Source organism: Anabas testudineus, chromosome 19 (genome assembly GCF_900324465.2).
Source record: "Anabas testudineus chromosome 19, fAnaTes1.2, whole genome shotgun sequence".
NCBI classification, from domain to species: domain Eukaryota; kingdom Metazoa; phylum Chordata; class Actinopteri; order Anabantiformes; family Anabantidae; genus Anabas; species Anabas testudineus.
The window spans coordinates 10,394,234-10,416,274 of NC_046628.1; the positions used below are offsets into that span (position 1 = coordinate 10,394,234).

The following is a 22,041-nucleotide window of genomic DNA, read 5'->3' on the forward strand; positions in this document are numbered from 1 at the left end:
GAAAGCAGCTCCGGCCAATGATCAAGTGAGTGTGCAACAGCAGTATGTAATTGCCATTGTGAAGGAGAGAACAGTCAGTTATGCATATTTAACTTGAGTAAGGCCAATTGTGGGTTATAATGACCTTCAACAGACCATGATTTGCCTTTTTTTTCTAGATAATGCATTACAGTCTACAGTTTTGGCATTCATCAAATCAACGATAGTGACAAAAAGCGACTAAATATACATTTTTAATTGTTTTGTTGCATTAAATTTACACTTTATTTAGATTTTTACACTTTATTAGTGATGATCAGCAGCTGAAGAGCATGATTCAGTCACATCTGTATCACCAGATAGTCATGACAGTATTTAACTACATGGGGGCAGACGGTAGATGAACTGTTTCCTCCAGCTGTGAGAATCCAGTTTCTCCTTCTCAGTGCTCCAGTGTCCGGGGCTTGAAGATCTCCGCAGCTCTCTGGCTCTCATCTTTTTTGTCAACAATGCGGATCGGTCATTTTTTAAACTGCATCAAGTCAGCTGAAAACAGGTGGAGAGACACCGGAAGTTACAAGATTTGGCATTTAAAATAAAACCTTTGTGAAATTCTCAAATTAGCCGTGATAGAAACAGGTACTGTGAACAGATTTGACATTTAGGCTGACTTTTCAGCCTGCAGAGCCTGATCTGAGGAACCAGTTGTATTCACTATTACTTTGGTGTAAAAAAAAAAAAAATTAGGATTTCTCTTCTTGCTTTCCAGTGTCTTAATAAACCTTTGACTATGACAAAGAATAATAATAAAGTGCTGTGTAAACAGCTCTTGAACCTAAAGCACTGACTCATCACAAGAAATACATTTCTGGTTTCATCTATCATTTATTTTAATTATGTATGTTTTTGTGCCATTATGTGTATTTAATGTTTAAATAACATTTTTACATTGGCAAGTATAAATGCTCTTTTAAAGACGTATTTTGTGCGATAGTATTGCATTAATTTAAAAAAAAACTAATCGACGTTATGAAAGCCTGAAACGTAACGTGTTTTATTGTGGAAAGCCAAACCGGAAATGGCCCTCTTATTGCACTGGGGTTTGACAGCTGTGGTCACTTGTTGAGTGCAGCTCACACAGGAAACCACGCAGAAATGATCTTTTCGTAAAGCATACGTCTGTCTTCAGTGAGAAACATTTGTTACTGTTCGTTTTTCCCCAGAGTTTTGTCCTCCTTCCTTTTTCTTTTCACATTTTTGTGCAAGAAACGCCCACAGGCTGAACTATTTATCTGGTGTGGAAACCCAAGAGAGCGCACATCACCAGTGGTTATCATGTCCGGCGAAGAGGCTCCAACTCAGCAGCAACAGCCTGAGCAGGAGAAGGTCCTGGATGAAGCTCCTCCAGCTGCTTCAGGGGCCCCGAAGGAGTCCGGGAGCAGCCCTGCAGCCGAGGAGAAGCCCCTCTCCTACCGCTCCCTGGTCCTTACGGGCTATGGGGGCTACGACAAAATCAAGCTGCAGGTGAAGACGCACAACAAGCTGCAGCTGAAGGCTGGAGAGGTCCTGGTGCGCGTCAAGGCGTGCGGGCTGAACTTCGCCGAGCTGCTGGGCAGACAGGGGCTGTACGAGCGGCTGCCCCCCCCGCCGGTCACGATGGGCATGGAGGGCTCCGGGGTCATCGAAGCAGTCGGGGACAATGTGGAGGACAGGAAAGTGAGTACAGGCCTGCAGAGCGCACACACGCACCCCACCCGAGCCATGTGCGCCGAGGCTGCTGAGGATGTCGTTTTCATTTTATTTACATCCTGCAAGTTACTCAAAGTGTGCCAGTGCTGTTTGTGTGAGACAGTCGAGCAGCCTGTCGGTCCTGAAAGGCCACATTGGTTCTTACAGATGGCCAAAAATATGCTGTAATCTTTTCCAAGCATGACACCAGATGCTGATGTCATCTGTTTCCATTAGAGGAATCGAGAAAACTTTGGTGGCAGAAAGCTGGTGCCTGTCAAGGGTTCCTTTCACCTCTCTCTAAATCCACTGAAATAAAAGTTTTAATAGCCCCTTTTTAATTGTTTTACACAAATATAACCAAATGATATTAGAGGATATGCTAGTGTCTGTGTTTTAAATGCAGATTGTAGCCTCCCTGTCAGTCTAATCCATAATGTAAGGTAGTTTCCATGTTTGAAAAGCAGGGTTAAAAAGAGCCTGTCATGATGAATAGTTAAAGTCTTTGATTTACAGTGTGAACTCGAACACCACCTTCACTCTCTGTTTGATAAAAGCTTTCCAAGGGTTAAGTTTTATGGAGTTTAATTTATTGCATCAGATAAAAGGGTGCAGAATATTTACAAGCCTCCTCTAAATGCAGAAAGTCTTGTTGAATTTTAAGAGCCTGCACTTTATTTTATTGCCCTTTCTGCTTTTCAGACGCATCCAAAGCAGTGAAGATTGACAGGTAGCCACCCTGGATATTGGCAGTTGTGAGTTGCCTGTGATTTAAATCAAGTCACGCACAGATTGGTCTAGTGGAAGACGGAGGGTTTCCTGCCGTTTTAGCACTTTTTCAAGATGCAGATGCAGACGACTCCACTGGTTAATGTACATGAACTGCATTTATTTTTACAGTGCTCCTTGTTGGTGAACTCTGTGACTTAGCTTTTGCATAAACTCACCATAGATTTTACTTGGAGCATCACGGTTGTTCGCTCTCAATCAAAAGAGCAGATATTTTTGACACCATTAACTGGAGACGCGTATGTTCTGTGTGTGCGCACATCGAAGTGTGAACACGCTCACCGCTGAATAGGCGACAGCTCAGCTTTTCAGCTGTGTCCCTGGCTTCATAAGAGGTGCATTATCTGCTTTGTATGGTAATCTCAGCAACAGATGACTCCCAGGCAGAACTGTGGGAGGAACTTTGATGTTTTCCTCTTATCTCCTCTTACATTTTTCTCAATATTGTCTTCCTTCTATACACCAGAGAAACATCTTGTTTAAAAAAAAAAAAAAATCTGAACTACAATTTGCCATCCTTGACAAGGTTTTCAAGAGAAATGAAGCATTCAGGGAGCTTTGTGCAGTTCATTATTGTGCCTCCCAGCCCCAGTGTCTGACTCCCTTATTGATCTTCGAGTCACAGGGGAATGCATCAGCCTCAGAAAAATATATATACACCCAGAAGATGTTACTTTCTGTGTTCTCATGCAAAAACAACAGATGTCACAGATCCTAGAGGATTCTTAAAATTCACAAGAAGGAAACTCTTGTTGAACAACCTTAAGGGTTTTGTGTGAATATGTGAGAAGCACAGATTGCGGCTATTTGTACCCATCCACGCACCATCTCGCAAAATAGAGTTAAAAAACGATCATCTTAGCGAGCAAACTCATATTTAACTGCAGCGTGAACATGGTCTGAAATGCTGATTTCGTTATCTCTTCCCATTTAAAGAACAGATGATGACTGTACTCTACACCTAATCTTTTATTATTGTATTATCAGTTTTTTTTTGTCTGTATTTGTAAGATATATTGCTATCATTAAAATATAATCAGTGTTATGTAAGTATTTTTACTAAAGCTCCTCCTTATCCCTCGGAGTCAGTATGGTATTTCCCTCCACTTGCTCCGGTCCTACCCTGCCCTCATTCCTCCCGCCATTCCTCTCTACGTTCTCAGAGAGCAGTCTCCTATAGGAGAAGTATGTTCTAACACAAGACTGCACAAAAGCCAGATTGCACTAGTGCAGGAAGCAATGTGAAGTGAAGGATACATATATACATATAAAGTAAAACATCTGACATGGACAAGGTGTAAAATGGAAAGTGGTCGTGCTGAGGTTAGCTTGGTTAGTGTAAGAATCAGGGTGGGATTGCAGTGGGATTCGTAGAATCCCAGAGCACATGACAATGACATCAAGGGAAGCCAAAGTGTTTTCAGATGAGCACAGAAGGAGGGTGTGGCTGCTCGAGATGCTTGGGACGCAGACAGAGCACATGTGTTTTGTAGGATCCTATGACAGCTTGTTGTTGCACATTCCAGATCATGTATTTCTTTGTCTCAGTGTATTTTGTAGGTTAAACACTGAGGCTCTCTGAAACTGTTCCTCTCCCCCTGCTTTTCTGCAGTTTCATCATCTGCTCTGCAAATAGCTTTTTTAATCAACTGAATGTGTGATGAGAGGATGTGTAGCGCTCAGTGCAGTGAACGCTGCCTGCTCAGTTGTGGTTGGACACGAGATGTACTACGTTGTTAAACATTAAACCCGTTGTTTTTTTTTGGCTTGTGACCTTTCACAGATTAAGCAGTTTGTAGTTGTAGGAACCAATTTAACTTTCAAAAGCCTCTGAGAGACACTGAGTCAACAGGCCCCAAACTTATCATAGTAAGCAAATATTATTGAAGAAAAGAAACATTAATAGTCACTTCTATAGCAGGAAACGGTTTTCTTTTTAATTAAATGAATCACCTCACGTTGCCATATATTTATATTAATAACAATATGTGGGTTGTTCTCTGTAACAAACACTTTTTACTCTACTTTAATATTTTCACTTCATTTTGCTGATTGTCTTTTTACTTTTATTAAGAAAGAGTGAATAAAGTAGTATTTTTCATTATCGTGTTGCTGTTTCTCCACTACTGTCCATCTGTGTGTTTTAACATTGTAAAACCAATATTTATTGTCGTTAAAGACTTTCTCCTGTCTGGTATTCAGAAGTGGGTGAAACTGAAAAGTGACATTTCTCACACGTTTTTTCCACACAGACAGACTCGCTGTCCCACTTTAAAAATAATGTCACTTAGCAAAGCTCGTGTTTCCAGATACTGAGCTCAGCTTTTTTTTTAAAATGACTATTGTGCGTTTTTGAGTTCATCCAGATGGGGTTTCAAAGTGTTTCATAACCAGGGGTTGAGAAATATTAAGATCCCACAAATTGAGCATGGCATCAAAACATCAAGCTTACTAAAAATATTAAGAGCTGAGAGTTATCTCACCACAACATGTGCACAAAATGTGTTTGAGTCTCCCTGTGTGTGTGTGTGTGTGTGTGTCTGTGTGTCATCTCTCTATTGTCGTGGGTTTGCGTGCAGCAGGAAGGGGGTGTGGCTCAGCTCTCGAAGCCGTTTCAGCAGGAAACGCTGCAGCGTTCACAATCAGATCAGACCTCTTTCTTTCCACTGCCCTTCATTTGTTTGGCAACTGTCGCAATGTTGGCGATACCTTTTTATACGGCACATGTCTCTGTGGAAGAAAGCAGCTCGTACGCCGCAGCAGTTCAGGCAAATGTTGTTGATCCAAATTTACCGAAAACACTTTAATACTTTTAATTAGCAACATAAACCCGAAGTAATCTTGAATTTGTAAAAACATACTCAGCAAGCATTTGCTAGTTAAACAATTTGAAGTTTTCTGCTTTTCTGTTTTCTGTATACACAATATAATCATAACCTTGAGCATTCAGATTGGTGTTGGTCACTATTTTTGACCTTTTTATATGCCAAACAAAAGAGTAATCATTAATTAAATGAATCATTTGTTGAAGCAGTTCAGACGTTAACCTAATAAACCCACTCACACTTGTTTCCACGCAGACGTCTCTGTCCTACTTGTAGAACATGTATGGTTCACCTACAAAATATCATATAAGTTGATTGGAAAATTATTGCTTTTTCACAGTGAACGTGGCTGTTATCAGAGCAGAGCTGTAGTGTAATAAAAGTCTCTCAGGTCACTTCCTGCTAGCTTGACCTCAATTTGCCTTTTGATGATGCCGAATGGGGGACGAAACAGCTTTAGTATGACAAATACTGAAACTAGAACAAAGTGGGGGTGACGTGAACATTTTAATTAATAAATGAAGACTGCTTACAGGCAACAGGTAGTAGAAACAGAAACATATAACAAGGCACTCAGTTTTTCCGTTGTTCGCAGCTTAGTTTGGCCTCAAAGATATTAGAAATTGCAAGATTTGTGTCTTCTTCCATGCTGATGACATGTGATTACATTGCCCAGAGGATTTGTCGTAGTGCTTTTGGATATACACTTGTCTTGTCCTGTAGCACCATCAGCAGATACATAAGTTTCACTTATTCAGCACTAACTTCATTGGCACCAATTATAGTACTGAAATTTATGTATCGAAAGCCAAAGAGGTCATACGTCATCTCCTTTTCTCTGCTGGTCAGTATTTTATAACCGTTTTAATCTAGTTTAATGCCTCAGATAGTGCTTATAAACACTGTTTGAAATGTCACTCGCCTTTACTGAACGCCGCTCGACTCCACATGTGAGCCGGCACAGAGCACGCTGGGATGGTGCCGCTGGCCGTTGTCCCAACTTTCTGTGTATACGAACGTCGTCCAACACAGCATACTGTATGTTTATGCCAATGAAATTGCTGAGGCATTCATATACACACAAGGAAATGAACGTCAGTCAGCAACACCGTTCCAGTGGCGCACAGAGCTGCATTTATCAAAGCTGTTTGATGCAGTGAAACCAGATAAAAAATGTCAAATTATGACCTCTTTGGCATTCGATATTCATGATTCCCTAATGATGATTCGTATTTTGTTCTACCATCATCACATCCTCACCAAATACCTGCAAAACTGACCCATCCGCCTCAGTCGTACTTTGTGTTTAGTTCCAATCGGCACATGGTAGCATGCCAACACACAGATGGAGAATATGAACATCCTACTTATTAAACTTGTTGCCATGCTTAATGCTTATGCTTATCTTAATCGGAAGAGACTGATTTGTGCTGGAGCGAAGACGGAAATCTTACAGTTCCTTTTTCACCCCTCAGGTGGGAGACCGTGTCATCGTGTTGATCCGGTGCGGCATGTGGCAGGAGGTGGTTGTAGTGTCCGCTGACCAAACCTTCCTCATGCCTGAGCAGATGAGCTTTGAGGAAGGTGCAGCTATCCCTGTCAACTACATCTCCGCCTACATGATGCTGTTTGACATGGCCAATGTGAGGCCGGGCAAGAGTATTCTCATACACATGGCAGCAGGTAAGTGGATACAGCACAGTAGATACGGTGGATCTGATGCTGTGAGCTTTGAATGCTGTATCATTTTCTCGATTCCTTCTTAGAAACCTTTTCAGCATTTCTTAGGCCAAAGGATTAATGGAGTAATGCTCAAACATACAGACACATTAATTGAAAAACAAGATAATTATTAGTTGCAGCCCTAATTATTTAGCCTTATTTATGTATAAACATTTTTTTAAATTAACCAGAATAATGTTTTTTAAATATCATTGAACACTCCCTTAACAAAATCAGTGGCATCCATTATGTTGTACAGTCAAACAGACAGTGTCTCCACGGGGAAATTTAATAAACCCAACGATCACCTTCACATGTGAAGAGTCACAGAGCTCGTTCAGTCCAGCTCCCTAATCACTTCTCTGAATGCAGCTGCAGCTTATGAGCTGAATAATGCTCACACAGAAGACTGTGGGTCAAAGGTGAAGACATGGGCTGCGTGTGTGTCGTGGCTTCATTACAGCTTATTCATAAAATGGCAGACATGATCATTATCAGGCATGGTTGCTTTGGCAACACCTGACATTTCAAACAGCCGCTCCCACACAAGAAGAACAAGCAAAAGTGTCTCTCTATCTGTAGGGAATTGTCTGTGACCAGGTGTTTCAAAAACAAAGAACCTGTTAGTGTAACTTTACTCACAATAGGATGGAAACTATCGATCTTGTTCACATTAGCGGTAGATGTAGAGTTAAAAATATATCAAAGTATTTATATTTAATTAGTATTATGCAGCAACAATGTAAATATGAACCGAGTACCTGCTGCTTTTATCTGAATCCACTCCTTCTCAGACTGCAGGCTCCCCCCTGTGCCATGCTTGTCGCATTCTTAGGTATATGTCAGATGTTTGTTTTATGGCACATATGCAAACACATTATTATACTAGTATATCTCCAATAATATGATGCGATACATATTCACAAACCATTTGGCTTACCAGGAAACATCTTCCAATGCCTAGAAAGTCCAGTTCCTGTTTAGCTTGGGTAATTATAAGCATATTTTTACGATATGGGCAAGTTGGACTAATTGTGTTTCCCAAAATGGTAAAGGTGACAATGAATGAGACATACAATACAAATTAAAACCACCTTTGAAGGCGCTATTTTTTCCTCCCGTCATCTTTTAATTACATTTTTTGTAGTGTTTAGTGTTTTACACCAGAGCAACCTGCTTTCTATTTACAATATAGCAGCTTTTATAATAGGGCCGATGACTCCGTCCTTTTATTCCTTTTGTTGCAGTTTAAAAACCTAATTGAAGTCTGAATTCAAGATGAAAACATTAACTGATGGTACAGAAACTGAGATGGCTCAGGATGTGACAAACACATCCTGAGCCAGTCAGTTGCTGTCAGCATCTCAACACCGCCGTCACGGTCTAGTGCTCCTCTGCTCTCGAAGGCCATGGTTCAGTGTTGAGTGGGTGGTTGTCAGCTGACGTGTATGAATCAGCCACATGAGACCAGGATAAAGAAGAGGGCAGGGGGGGGATTGGAAAAAAAAAGAAGTTTCACTGTTAACAGTATACAGCCACACAGACCCCAAAGCTCTGTCTGTTGAGCTGTTCCTCCATCTTCCAAGACTTCCATAATCACCGCATCTCCACTCCTCTAAGACAGAGTCCACCTGAGCAGGTAGAAATGAAACAAAACATAATCCCTCCTTTGTTAATGACAGTTTAACCTCTTACAATACATCTTATCCCCTTCAAAACCACAATATGCAACTTAAACCAGCGCTAGCATGAGAATTAAGGTCCATTAACTCTGCTCTATCCAGTCTTCCCTCTCCCTGCTCTTCTATCCCTTTGCTAGCATTTGCAGTAGTGATCATTATGAAAACGACAATAAATGAAATGCTCTAAAACTTGATCAATCAGATATTTTGTCAGTAGGGGCGAAAATAGTTTGCAGTGCCACACTCTGCGCTGTGCGGCGACTCTGGATCATGGCGGCACCTCTCGATATAAAAATATTGCAGATGATACATAATATGTATGACTCAATTAAACTGGGCCTAGTTGATATGTTGGTGAAATTTAAGGTGTGCATTAATATTTAAAATGCACAGTCATTAATTGATTTGTAGTAGTAGTATGAGCTATCAGCGATCAGCTCTGGCATTTATTAAGTGATTACTAAAGTACACGTCAGTCTGCCAGGAACCAGCCTTATTCAGTGATTCAGTGTTAGATCACTGTGCTAACACAGCACTTAAAGACAGTGTAGTGACAGATTACTGTGCTTACGCAGCACTTGAAGACAGTACAGTTGTACTTGATTTCACAGTTTGATTACTACATTGGTGAGTATTTCAGAGAGGAATCTCATAGATGTTGAAAAGCTGTGCTGCCCAGTGGAAAAACCTGCTGTTGCTGCTATTCTCATTTCTGTTTGTGCTGCTGTCTGTTCTTTGGTAGGTGGTGTGGGTATTGCTGCTACACAGCTGTGTCAGACGGTGCAGGATGTGACTGTGTTTGGCACGGCATCAGCCTCCAAACATGAGACCATTGCCCAAGGCGGGGTAACTCACCCCATCGACTACCGCACCAAAGACTACGTGGAGGAAGTCCGCAAAATCAGCCCCAATGGTGAAAAATGCACACACACACTGTACATTTCAGTTTCTCTCCATGAAAGTTTATTTAGTATTTTCATGTTTAATGAAGTAAACACAGTGATCCTGTTTTTTTTTTAACCGTATTTTTTTACTGTCTCTCTGCAGGAGTGGACATCGTCCTCGATCCACTTAGTGGATCAGACACCCAAAAAGGTTTTAATTTGTTAAAACCTATGGGTACGCTTATAGTGTTTGGTAAGACACAACATTTAAAAACTGGAAAAAAAGTCTGCTACCTTAATGTGTGAGTGACTTGAATTAATTGCAGTGGTTTATCATACATGCAGTTAATTCAGTGAAATTCATGCAGTGTGAGATTTAACAAAACTCTACAAGAGAACAGATTGACTTTATTCCTCCCATGCAAGCTACGCAATTGTACAAATATGATGAAATAAGGATAATTAATTAAAGCAATGTCAATGTTGTAACGTCATTGTTTTAAACATGTAATATTATATAATGAAAATCAGAACACATATATCCAGAAACCAGAGATCATCATCTCAGACCATTTCCCAGATCTACACACTAATTCTAACCAGGTTTTGCGCATGTTCATATTGGAAACGTGACAAAAAAATTACAGTGAGCTGTTGACATCCACTATTGTCCCACGGTGAAAGGATGTCTGAGAAACTCGCAGCTGGAAGAAATTAAATCAAAGTGTGGATGATGTGTTTTCCCTTCCTTCTTTTCGTTAAGTTTTATGGGAATTCCAAGGTCGCAGTTTGACAGACATATGTTGGCGCCCGTTTTGTAGTACATCAGTTTAAAGTATGTGCACCCTTTAATATATTTTATTAGCAAAAAGACAAAAACAGTATCAAAGAAAAGGCATCCAGTGTTTCAACATCAAGTCCTCATCTGTAGATCTAACAAAGATGGAATTTGAAATATTTGTAACTGTATATATATATATATATATATATATATATATAATCAGCTAACATTATAGCCTCTCTGAATTATGTCTATTCTGTTTTATCTTTCTTTCTTGTCCTTTATTCCAGGTGCAGCCAACGTTGTGACGGGACAGAGGAGGAACCTGTTGGCCATGGCAAAGACCTGGTACAACCAGTTCACTCTCAACACCTTGAAACTGATGCAGACCAACAAAGCCGTAGGTGGCTTCCACTTGGGCCATTTGACTGACCAGCAGCTCATCACCAAGACTATGGAAAAGCTGATGGAGCTCTACAAACAGGGAAAGATCAAACCCTGCATTGACTCATGCTATCACTTTGAGGAGGTTAGTTTCATAATGTTTTAAATTTAAAATATTGAAATTATCTTATTACATTGTTAAATGCTTAAAACATGAAGATCTGTGCTGATTTATAGCATTAAATGTAAGAAAATGGAATATGAAAAATATGCATCCAGATTTGAATAAGACTGTTATATGTTTTTTCATGTAACTGCGCAAGAAAGCAAATAAGCATTTGATAAAGGTTTTAACAATAAAAAGATTCACACTCAGACAGCATTCGCAGGTTTGAGATTAGATGAGAGTAAAGACCATTAAAGCTCCTTCTGCAACACACAATAAGAAAAAAGATCCTCGTGTTTTGTTCTTCTCTGTCACTCGTTGGTGAAGTCTATCAGACCACAGTCCCCCCCCACCCATTCGACAAGATGGTACTTAAAGGCCGTTGCTAGGCGATGGTGTCAATTATTGCGGATACCTGGTTTAAAGGATAGGCAGCGTGATGCAGGATAATCCTGGGTGTTTGTGTTTGTGTGAAAACAGACTATAGCTAAGGCAGAGAAACGCAGCATAGATATCATTGTTTATATTTCTTCATCATTCTTCCCTTCGTGCCTACAGGAAAAATTATGAAAATTATTGTTGAATTGACCTCAAGCTGTTTTATAATAATAACTATGTAGCTGTGTTTGTGCTAAATCAAGACGACACCATGCATGTGGAGCAAGAGATGTTACCCAAAAGTAAACCATTAATATTTTTGTAATACTGATCCAACATGTCCATTAAAATAAGAATTTCCTGTTGCTTATATCTTTTTTTAGGGTTTTAGTAATGTTTTTTAAAATGCTTTAAATGACAAAAAACTATCTTGCACGTTTGTTTTGCTCCTCCGTCTCTCCTCAGGTGGCTGATGCCATGAGGCGCATGCACGAACGCAAGAATATCGGGAAAGTCATCCTCCTTCCTGAACCCAAGAAGAAGGAAGAAGAGCCAAAGTCCAACGCTGAGCCGGGAGAAAAAGTGGAAAAAACAGAATCTGCTGCCAACAAGAAGAAAGAAGAAGCCACAGAGGAAGTCAAGGCAGAGAAGGATTGAGCAAGTGTTTATATTCGAATGTTTTTTTTTTTCTTCAAACACTTCCTCTGCAAGTTTCCCTAATATTTGTCAAAAAAAAATGGAAAGAAAAGATAAGAAAAACAAGATGACAGGAATTCTTTGACTATGTCAGTATTTACAAATGTTAAGCTTTGTTGTGCAATATATCCATCGTGCCATGTGTGTGTATGAAAAAAAAAAAAACACAGCTCAAACATTAAATCTGTACTAACAGCAAACCAGGGATGGTGTTAAAACACTTCACCACAAATCACCACAGTTTAGTTTACTTATTGACCTTTACACTAAAATTTAAAGTGATGCAAACTACTTCTCCGTTGACTGTAAAAATAACGGCACAGTGATTTAATTCCTAGGATTTTTACACATTTAAGATCAAATTTTTACGCCAAGCAGCTTCGTATGTACCGACCCTGGTTCTGCCTTAATATAACATGTCTGTAGAAGAACCTGATACACATGATCTGAGCCTTGTATGTTTTTTTTCCAGTTAAGTGAAATGCAATCAGAGTACATTACTGAGCTTTGGTGATTTCTTTATCGATTATTAATTTCCCCAACAATAATAAGCACGTTTTGTAATCTGCTCACCCTGATGTGTTGTATCACTGAATGTTAATGTAAGATTTGTTAGGAAGAGTGGCAGTGATTGTTTAATGAATTGTTGTGCACTACTAAAAGAACTGAAAGTCTCCTTTGGTGTTTAGCAGTCGTCTCTGTGAGAAACTTATTGTAAGTTCATCTCACTTATCTGTGCCAAATTTAAAGGCAACTTGTATCACTGCCGTCAGGCCGACTGTGAATAACAATTACTGGGACCTCCCTGCTTTGGCAGTCCATCATGGGTTTTCTTCCAAAAAATATCATGCCAATTTTCTTTCCTCGATTTTTGCCCTGGGATTGAACTGCTTTCCTAATTCTGTTATTGCCTCCTCATAATCGTGAATGGTGCCCAGTTTACTGAACTGCATTACATTGTTATGTCTTTTGTAATGCACTTTGTATTTCTGTGTATAATACATTTTGAAAATCTCGCAGTAGTTAGAATGATTATTAAGCGTTTTCTACACGGTAATCTTTTTTTATGCTTTCTATATGCTCTCATGCATCTGCTTTTTGAATGAGTGACCTTAAATAGAGCAGTTTGGGCTCAGTAGTCCCAATGTTTTGTCCAGATGTGGGTGTAATTCAACGCTGTGACGCAGAAGAGGCTAGTGAAGCACAAGAGAGAAAGTTTTCCCTCCATCCAGATCAGCGCAGCTCCTCACATTCCTCTGTCCACCCTCTCAGCCCTGCTTTCTGTCTCTATAATCTGTTTCCCTCTCCAGCCTACACTGTTTTGATTTCTGAAGAGCACTTGTAACAAAGTTTTAGAGAAAATGCTTTATGTTATTTACATATCTGGTGTGTTTTTCTTTTGGCCACTTGGATAAGTATTGTTAAGTTTTGCCAGGTTTCCTCTTCCTAGTTCGAAGTAAGATCTGATGTGGACTGAGGGGTGGGAACTGGACTCTTATTCATCTGTTCATACGTAGAAAGTTTTTATTCTTTGATACTTTCTTATGGGACATTGCTTCTCTTATTCATGAACACACAGGCCCAGTGTTTCTCTGCAGGATATGGAAAGGAAAATAAATAGAGGAGAGTAGCTGAAGAGTGCTGTAGGTTAAGTTGTCGAAAAACCAGTGAGCAGATTTTAGAGAAAACCATATAAAAAGATGTCCGTTAATTCCACTGTTGCATAAATTTCATCCTACAATATACTTTAGGTGTGTTATTAACGTCCAATTTAACAGTATAATGGAATATAACAGCTGGCAAAATGTAACCTTCATAATAAAAAGAAGTGGTCTGATGTTATAAAATGTCTAAAATATGAACACAATTACCATAAATTGACATTATACTGTGCACAGAACAGCCATGATCTTAAACCTACCTGGTGATTTTAAGGTTTTATTCTAGAACGTGGTTCTGAAACCACCAGGTGGTTTTAATGTTGTGGCTGATTGGGGCAGTATTTACTTGTGCAGTGAGGGACATCTTGTGGTCAGTGAAAGATGGTGCATTTAAAAAAGGGATTCAAACACTCTCCACTGTTGCCTACAGAGGTGGTAGAAGTACACAAAAGTCAATGCAGAAATAAAAGTACCTAAGAAAGTACCCCTCTGTAATTTCTCTGGACATCTGACTAAGTTACTAATAAAAGATTATTTTGAACACTGGTAAACTTAAATATGTAAATATACACTAGTCCAGATATGTTCTGCATGTGCCTCTTAAGTAAGGCCTTCTGCAGAAATCTAAAATGTTCAGGCCTTATTAAGTTTCATAAATAATGACTTGAAAAACCTTATTTCTCTGAATTTACTTTGATTTCTTCTAGCTGGAAATTTAGTTAGTATCCATAAAAAAGAAGATATTTGTGGAGACACACCAGTGAAAATAAACATTTTAATTGGAAACTCATTTCATTTTGTGCTGTAAACCATGAACAAAGGTTCAGATGTGCATGTTTAATAATTAACATATAAAGGACAAAGATCTGTGTTACCTAGGGTGAAGAACAAAAATGTGACCTCTAGCAGGTAAAATGGTTGGGATGATTGGATTGATGGGCAGAATCTGCATCTGAAAAACCAACTATGAAAATAAAAGATCTATTATTATTCTAATTATTTCCTCAGTACTTGAGTAACTTTCCTCTTTTAACACCTCTGGCTGCACATCAATAAAATGTAATCAAATGTAAAACAACACATCTGTAGTACTTTAATAAAAGTTAAAATGGATTATATTTGCATTTTGGGCTAAAACCCTTCATTCAAGTGAAAAGCAATGTCTAAAGGTTACAGTACAAGTGCCATAAAATGTATAGATTTTACTTAAAAATGTACAGATGAAACGTACTCTCCACCCTTTCTAGACATGTTGTGTGCCCTGAACCACTATATCTATGATGAAGTCATCTTTCAATGCAAATTATCTTCGAATATTGTAAATGAATGATCAAAGACAAGGGGTACTTAGCACCAGATATGGACTACAGTGTGTTTATAATGGGTGGGAAGGCCGGAAGGTTAGATGCATTGATAACAATTTGCTTATCATCTGCTTCTGCTATCAGCAGAAATGTAATTCTGAACACTTATCTTGTTGTTATCTCACTATGAGCCCTTTGCACAACAGATACTTTGCACATTCTTAGGAAATTAGAAGATGTCCTTTGTTTAACCCTTAACTGTCCGCAGGGGATGATAATCTTAAAACTTGTAGCTGCTGCTGGCACAGACCCTCACAGAAATGCCTTTGCATATTTTTAGATGTCCACCGCCATCACTATGTAAAGTAACAACTGCAACTAAATCTGTTTAATAGAGAAGCAGCTGTGTGCCAGTCAGGACAATCAACAGATGAGAAACAGTATGCACAGATGTCCATGCTAATAAATCCCTGCAGTGAAAAATAAACAATTCGGAAACAGTGCTTCGTCTCATTGTAACTCTAACTTATTAGTACTCAATATGCTCTTAATCATAAATGAGTAAAGTGAATTGATAATAAGCTGTTCTACTACTGTGTCGGGCTAGTACAAGTAATTTGCTTATACTGTACATCCAAGAGCCACAAGTATAAAACCATTCAATCTAAAAGTTAGTTAATTAGTACTAAAAAAATATATTTTTAAAAAAGCCCCTTCAGTGTGGTAAAAACCTGTAAATTACACCCAGAGTTCACTTTATTGTGTACACATGTAAAATCTAATTATATTCATGTTTTGTCCAGCAGGAATAGAGGGGGATATTACTAGTCCATGTTAATTGTGATAAAATAATAAAACAAATCATTTGTGTGGCAGAGATGCTGTACTGGATTATACCTGCTCCAGTTACTAGGAACTGCTTTGTGTGGTGCTTTGACTTTGAAAGGCCCGGGGCGGACACTGCGTGTTTACCTCGGCGGACTTGCCGCAGTGGCTTTAAATGGGAAAACCCTCCGCGCTGCTGAGGGAGTCTCCTTTAAAAAATCCTGCCGCGTCACTGGGGATGCTGTAGCCGGAGCCGGGCACCCAGCCTCGCCTCGCCGCTTATACCCCCACCGCCAACCGGTAGGCCTGCTTTTTTTTTTTTTTTTCCTGCCTTATTCCTCACATCTTTCCTTTTCCTTTTGGTGTTTTTATAATAATCTTTGAAGCTGCCTCTCGATCTTTGCTGCTCGGACGCACAGGACCCGGTCACCCCACCTGACCGATCCGTGGCAGTGACTTTCAGCGACAACCTCTCGGACAGAAATAGCGCTGCGGGGTTATAATTAGAGAGCTTAGCGCGTAAATTTACCCCAGAAATAATGGAGCTGTTTTAGGAGACCGGGCGTAGGCTACGGTCACTTGGCACAATGCGCCAGTGCGGCCAAACTGCAGGTTACAGGGCATTTAGATTAGTAAAGAACCAAAGCAGCTGGTCTGATGTTATTTAACGTCGCTGAGCTGCCATTGTCCTAAAAAAAATGGCATGCATGCAATATGAGTTATGTTCCATCATGATCCAGGTCAAGCGTCCCTGCTAATCCAGATAAAAAAAATATATGCACATACAGTATTTACATGTAATTGATATTAAACCTATATATGGCTTATATTTACAGTAGTAGAAGTAGTTATATCATTTAAAAATACAGTGTAGAAATAAAGTGTTAAATAAAAGGATTGCATTCACTTTAGTAAAATACCAAAGGCAAAGGTCCTCTTTGTGCAGAATAGCTTTTTTTGCATCATGTGATATTGAATTGGATTCTAGTTACAGCTGCAATAATGTGTTTGTCACTCTATTGTTGCATGTGATAGATATGGAGCTTATTTTAACTGTATACTATTGTATGTTGTTTTGGCAGTCATCATTTTCACTCTATTAAATATGCATTTATTTGCTCTACATATTTCCAAGTGGCTTATTTGTGGTTTGAAATGAATGTATTGGACTAAAAAGTTTAACTTTTGCTCTCAAATGTAGTTGAATTATGAACAAGCAGTAAATGGAAATACTCTTATTGTATTGTTCAGAATACACTCAGTTTCCAGTAGTGGATGAACTAGAGCAGAGACACGCTGTAAAAATAGTTTACAAGCAAAACTAAAGTAGACGTTACTTAATCATAGGGAAGTAGTGATCAGTGAAGTACTCATTATGCAACATATTATTATATCATTGTAATTGTCACTCATGCTGATGTGTAAATAGTATTTAAAAGTTTGTCAAGGTTGAGGTAATTTCATTGTTCTCGGGTGTAGACTACAGTTCAATATGTGATATCTTAATCTTCAAATTAATCATTTCGTTAACTTGCCTTACAAAGACCGAGCAAAACAGGCTCCAGATGAACAAAATGACGGAAAATGAGTTTTGCAGGGAGATTGTGTAACATGTGTTATTCATGGTATGTTTGGTATGTGCAAAACATGGTTACTGACATGATCCCATCTACAGACATGGACTCTACACTCACTGGCCACTTGGTTAGGTACACTTGTACAATGTAATGTAATCCAATAAAGCTTCACCGTAGCTAAATCTAATCACACTGGAGTAAAAGGATTAAAAAAAGAATGAGGAACACCTTTTTACCTGAACACTCACTGCCCACACTATTTACATGAGGGGGCCATAACATTACAAATGCATCCCAGTAGAACTTAACTACCCAATATGAACACAAACTAGAATTATCACCTTTGTGACAATGTCTACTTAAAATCGACAAATTAAAACCTTGCAAAAGTTGAATTCATGGCAGAGATACTCAAAATATTTAGTAGTCTATCACTTTGTAATGGAGTAAAACTGTAGTGGAGCAGAAGTATATAGTACTATATGAAATAAATACCTCACCAATCATAATTGTACATTACTTGTAGTCTTTTTTACACCTGACCACTGCTGACTTGTTTTTGCCACTCATATATGTTCTACTCATGGTAAAGGTATGTAACGTGACACCTCTATCTCTACTCGAGTTACAACACGCCTACAAAAGTAAAATCCTCATGCTAAGTATTTAGCTATGTAAACATGAAATTGGCACTGGGTTGAACTCTAAAAGACCTATATAAACAACTATCTGAGTCAGTTTTTCCATGTAATCTTAAAGGAATGAAAGAACTGCAATGAGTATCGGAAGTATATGACTTTGTATTTCAAGATCAGACTGGTTTGGGTAACTTTGCTTGTTTTCTGTCAGTAAGTAAGTGTCATCAGTGTCATGATTTTGTTTAATTTAAACTCTGCTTCCTTCCTTTCCTTTTGTAAACACATGGTTCTCTTACAGCTTGTGGCCTAACTAGGAGTATTCATACATTTATGTATCCTCAGCACTGCGTGGTTCAGTGCTGCAGTTTTATTGAGCCCTGGACACAGTTGGATGTTAAACTCTAATTGTTGGTCTTCTGGCATCCTGCCATTAACATTTTATTTTTAGAGTGTAATAAAACAGTAATGTGCTCCTCAGAATCACACGTCCTTGACAAAGACACAAAAACGTACTGACTGTGTTTCCATTGCTCCCACCTCCTTTTCTTAGGGAGGGACCACTCACCACTTCCTTCACACATCAAAGATGACAGCTCCATCAAACCTAACCACTGCAGCACCAAGGGAGCAGCGTTTTTTGGTGTTGTTCGACTTTGACGAGACCATCATCAATGAAAGCAGTGACGATGCTGTGCTGCGTGCTCTGCCAGGCCAGAGACTCCCTGATTGGCTGAAAAACAGCTACAGAGAGGGTCACTACAACGAGCACATGCAGAAGGTCTTGGCATACATGGCGGACCAGGGTGTGTCTAAGGACTCCATCTATTCAGCAGTGGAGAAGATCTCACCGTCACCCGGCCTCATGAACCTCTTCCAGTATCTGCAGAGCCATGAGCAGGATTTTGAGTTAGTGGTGATCTCTGATGCTAACATGTTCTTCATAGAGACGTGGCTGGAGCGTGCTGGGGTGCGTCGCCTTTTCCGGAAGATTTTCACCAACCCTGCCAGTTTTGACCCATCTGGCCGACTTGTGCTGCTCCCGTTTCACTCCCACTCCTGCTCCCGGTGTCCCGACAACATGTGCAAGCAGGTGATCCTTCAGGAGTATTTGGCAGGTCGGCAAAAGGAGTGCGGCGGTTCACCCTTCCAGAGAGTATTCTATATTGGAGATGGGGCCAATGACATATGTCCTTCTCTGGCTCTGAGACCCCAGGACACCGCCTTCCCCAGAAGAGACTTCCCCATGCACAGGTTGCTGCTGGAGATGCAGCACTCCCAGGCAGCAAAGTTCAAGGCAAATATTGTTCCTTGGGTCAGCGGGGAGGACATTGTGGACTGCCTGAAGAAAATAATGGCAGAGAGATGAGATGTGTGTGTCTGTGTGTGTGAGAGAGAGCAGGAAAGAGGTGAGCAAATTTAGTAAACATGCAACAACCCCAGTCGTTGTCAGCAGCAGCAGGATATGCACAGGTTCACCTCAGCCACACTTTCTTGGTACAACTTATAATGATGTTACATCTCTTTTTTTACATTTTAGAAACAGCCTTTTTACTTTCTTTCAAAGTATTAGATTAAAATGTTGACGCCACTCGGACATCTGTGCAGTAAATATGAGACCGGAGCCAACAGCTGTTTGGCTTAGTTTAGCATAAAAACTGGTCTAACAACGGTTACGAAACCTTACTGATTGGCACAGTTTGTAAAACTGTCATTGTAGTTTTGTAGAGTAGCCATTTCCCATTGGTTCCTTATCCTAAGCCAAGATAGCCTGTAGCATATTTATTGCACAGATGACAGTGGTGGACTCATAGTAATGTTTCTTGACAAGAAAGCAACTGAGTGGGTTTTTTTTTAAATGCTTGACTATTACACAAATGCTAGCACAGCATAAAAGCCTATATCGAACCAAGTTTATTGGTATGAAGTATGTCAGCAGTATTGTACTCCTACTGGAGTGCAGACAACAGTAAATTAGTTCAATGGTTAAGATTAGCAGGATCAATGATGAAGATATGCAGTATTGATGATGAAGGTCTTGTGAACATATGCTGTGCTGGTGTGCTCTGGAGGAAAGGTAATCCAGTGCAGTCAGCTCCTTTAACACACTACATCCTTTCAATAAGACTGTAATAGAATTCACATTTCATCTCACTGTATCTGACATTTCTGAGCAATGTGTGAACAGTTTCCTCACACGTGTCGTACGAGTGTCGAGATTTTTCAGCTCTGACAGGTTTTGTTTCGAAACATCCACAGCCTTGACAAAGGATGGAATCAGGTGTCATAGTACTATGTGAGACAAAAGATCACACATGTTGTGCCATCCTTGTCAGCTAGACAAGGACAGCGTAAAACAAAATAAGGGACAAAGTCTCAGGCACAATACCTGTGCTCTCATTACTGATACCTAATCTGGAGCTTGTTTATACACTGGTAATCTACACCAGTATGAGAGCTAAAGGGAACACTGTAGCCATATGCCTGCAATTTGGCCCAACTCTTTTATCCTGTGACTCTGAATTAATGAAAGAAAAATTTATGCAAAGTACTAAATGAAGATTTAAATTCTATTTGTGTGCACTAACCATACCTTTATCTTATTAAACGACTATTATCCCCCTATCCCAAAAATATTAGTGTTAAAAGTCTAATATCTTCTTTACGTATGAATGTACTGCCTCTTGCAATACAGCGTTGTGAGTGGATGATGGCGGTTTTAGCCTCTTTGGTATATTTGCATTTTTAACTCAACATGTAACCTCATTCTGCCTCACTTAATTCATCACAGGGACTGTAAAATACATTTAGAAATATATGAAAAGCAGCACTTGTATTCAGTGAGTTTTTAGCCTTTTATTTTTCTGTTTAAATTCAGGAAATAATGGAATATTGTGTTGTGGGGTCCTATTTTTGAATTTCCATCCTGTTTACAGTAGGCTATCTAAATTCTTATACTAACAGGGCATGTTTTTTTTTTTTTTTTCATGGTTGTTTCCATGTTAATATGCACACAAGTCAACACTCACTTGTATTAATCCTGCCTCGCTTCAGGTCAGAGGTAGTACAAATAACTGAGTGTATATTTGCATTAAACTTGTATTTTAATATATAAATAAGAATATAAATCTGTGTACATCTTTGTAAAGCTATTTCAACAATAAGAAAGTCTGGGTGCTAATGAAAAGCAGTGAAGTAGATTAATAGTAACAGCTAATACTTCTAGCCTTAAAAAAACAAAACAAAATACTGTCTGGAAATTTTCTTTAACCAGTGTTTTAGTTTCTCAGGGAGTAGAGCAGAAGGTATTAACAAGCAAATATATGAGTAATAATGTCTGTTGAACATGTGTTTCTTTGCACTGTTGGATTTGTTGCTCAGAGAACAAATGATTTGTGATGACAGTGTATTCTGTAAATGCTAAGGACATAATCAAAGCAGCTGGAATTTTAATTGTGACATTCTTTGAGATCAAAACTGAATCAATGAGTGCTCTGTGATAAGTCCTCAGTCACTCCCTCTGTAACTGTCTGTGTACCTGTAAGACTTCCATGGAGTCTGTGCAATAGTAAAATACTGCGTACTTGATACGATGTAAAAGAGATTTATGGAAGACAAACAGGACCGAAAGCTTAACGTGTGACGTTTTTAGCTATGTTAAATGACCCTGTTTTCAATGCAATTTTTACAGGGGTATTAAGAATTTACAGTAACCAAATAAAATTATGTGGTGTTGAGATTCTGGAAGACTAATATACGTTTTCATTTTTCTGGTTTGTTGTATCTTAGAGTTTTTAATCACTTCCATTATGTGTGTAATGCATCATTGTGACAGGAATATAAAGCCATGATCTGGTTCATCTGTTTCTTGTGTATGTATTTTATAATATCACATAATAATATCATATATATATATAATATTGTTTTGTAGAATCAAATGTTTTACTTTCAGGCAAAAGAAAACAAAAGAGAAAGCTAAAAAAATAATACAGTATACTGTACCTCTCAAATTCTCATTTAATAAA

At 39.1% G+C, this 22,041-nt stretch overlaps 2 protein-coding genes across 3 annotated transcripts; both read left to right on the plus strand.

The window, feature by feature from the left end:
• Positions 1-933: 933 nt before the first annotated feature.
• LOC113156296 (synaptic vesicle membrane protein VAT-1 homolog) lies at positions 934-13,029 on the plus strand. 2 transcript variants are annotated; one of them, XM_026351350.1, is made up of 7 exons: positions 934-1,232; positions 1,265-1,695; positions 6,797-7,004; positions 9,468-9,638; positions 9,773-9,862; positions 10,681-10,919; positions 11,784-13,029. In XM_026351350.1, exons 2-7 carry the CDS (start codon positions 1,315-1,317, stop codon positions 11,973-11,975), a joined length of 1,281 nt encoding a protein of 426 aa, XP_026207135.1. In that variant the 5' UTR covers positions 934-1,232; positions 1,265-1,314; the 3' UTR covers positions 11,976-13,029. The 2 variants fall into 2 exon arrangements, with proteins under 2 accessions (XP_026207135.1, XP_026207134.1); XM_026351349.1 differs by having other exon boundaries at positions 934-1,695.
• Positions 13,030-16,025: 2,996 nt separating this feature from the next.
• On the plus strand, positions 16,026-21,856 carry LOC113156018 (probable phosphatase phospho1). Its single transcript, XM_026350819.1, has 2 exons — positions 16,026-16,104; positions 18,570-21,856. The coding sequence occupies exon 2, from the start codon at positions 18,606-18,608 to the stop codon at positions 19,383-19,385; it is 780 nt and encodes a 259-aa protein (XP_026206604.1). The 5' UTR covers positions 16,026-16,104; positions 18,570-18,605; the 3' UTR covers positions 19,386-21,856.
• The last annotated feature ends 185 nt before the right edge of the window (positions 21,857-22,041 follow it).

What these genes read in the sequence shown, in the direction of transcription:
- LOC113156296 (XM_026351349.1), top strand. Translation starts at nt 1,315, where the DNA reads ATGTCCGGCGAAGAGGCTCCAACTCAGCAGCAACAGCCTGAGCAGGAG. An exon ending in ACAATGTGGAGGACAGGAAA is followed by an intron (nt 1,696 to 6,796) that starts GTGAGTACAGGC and finishes TTCACCCCTCAG; the next exon opens with GTGGGAGACCGTGTCATCGT. An exon ending in CCGCAAAATCAGCCCCAATG is followed by an intron (nt 9,639 to 9,772) that starts GTGAAAAATGCA and finishes GTCTCTCTGCAG; the next exon opens with GAGTGGACATCGTCCTCGAT.
- LOC113156018 (XM_026350819.1), top strand. Translation starts at nt 18,606, where the DNA reads ATGACAGCTCCATCAAACCTAACCACTGCAGCACCAAGGGAGCAGCGT.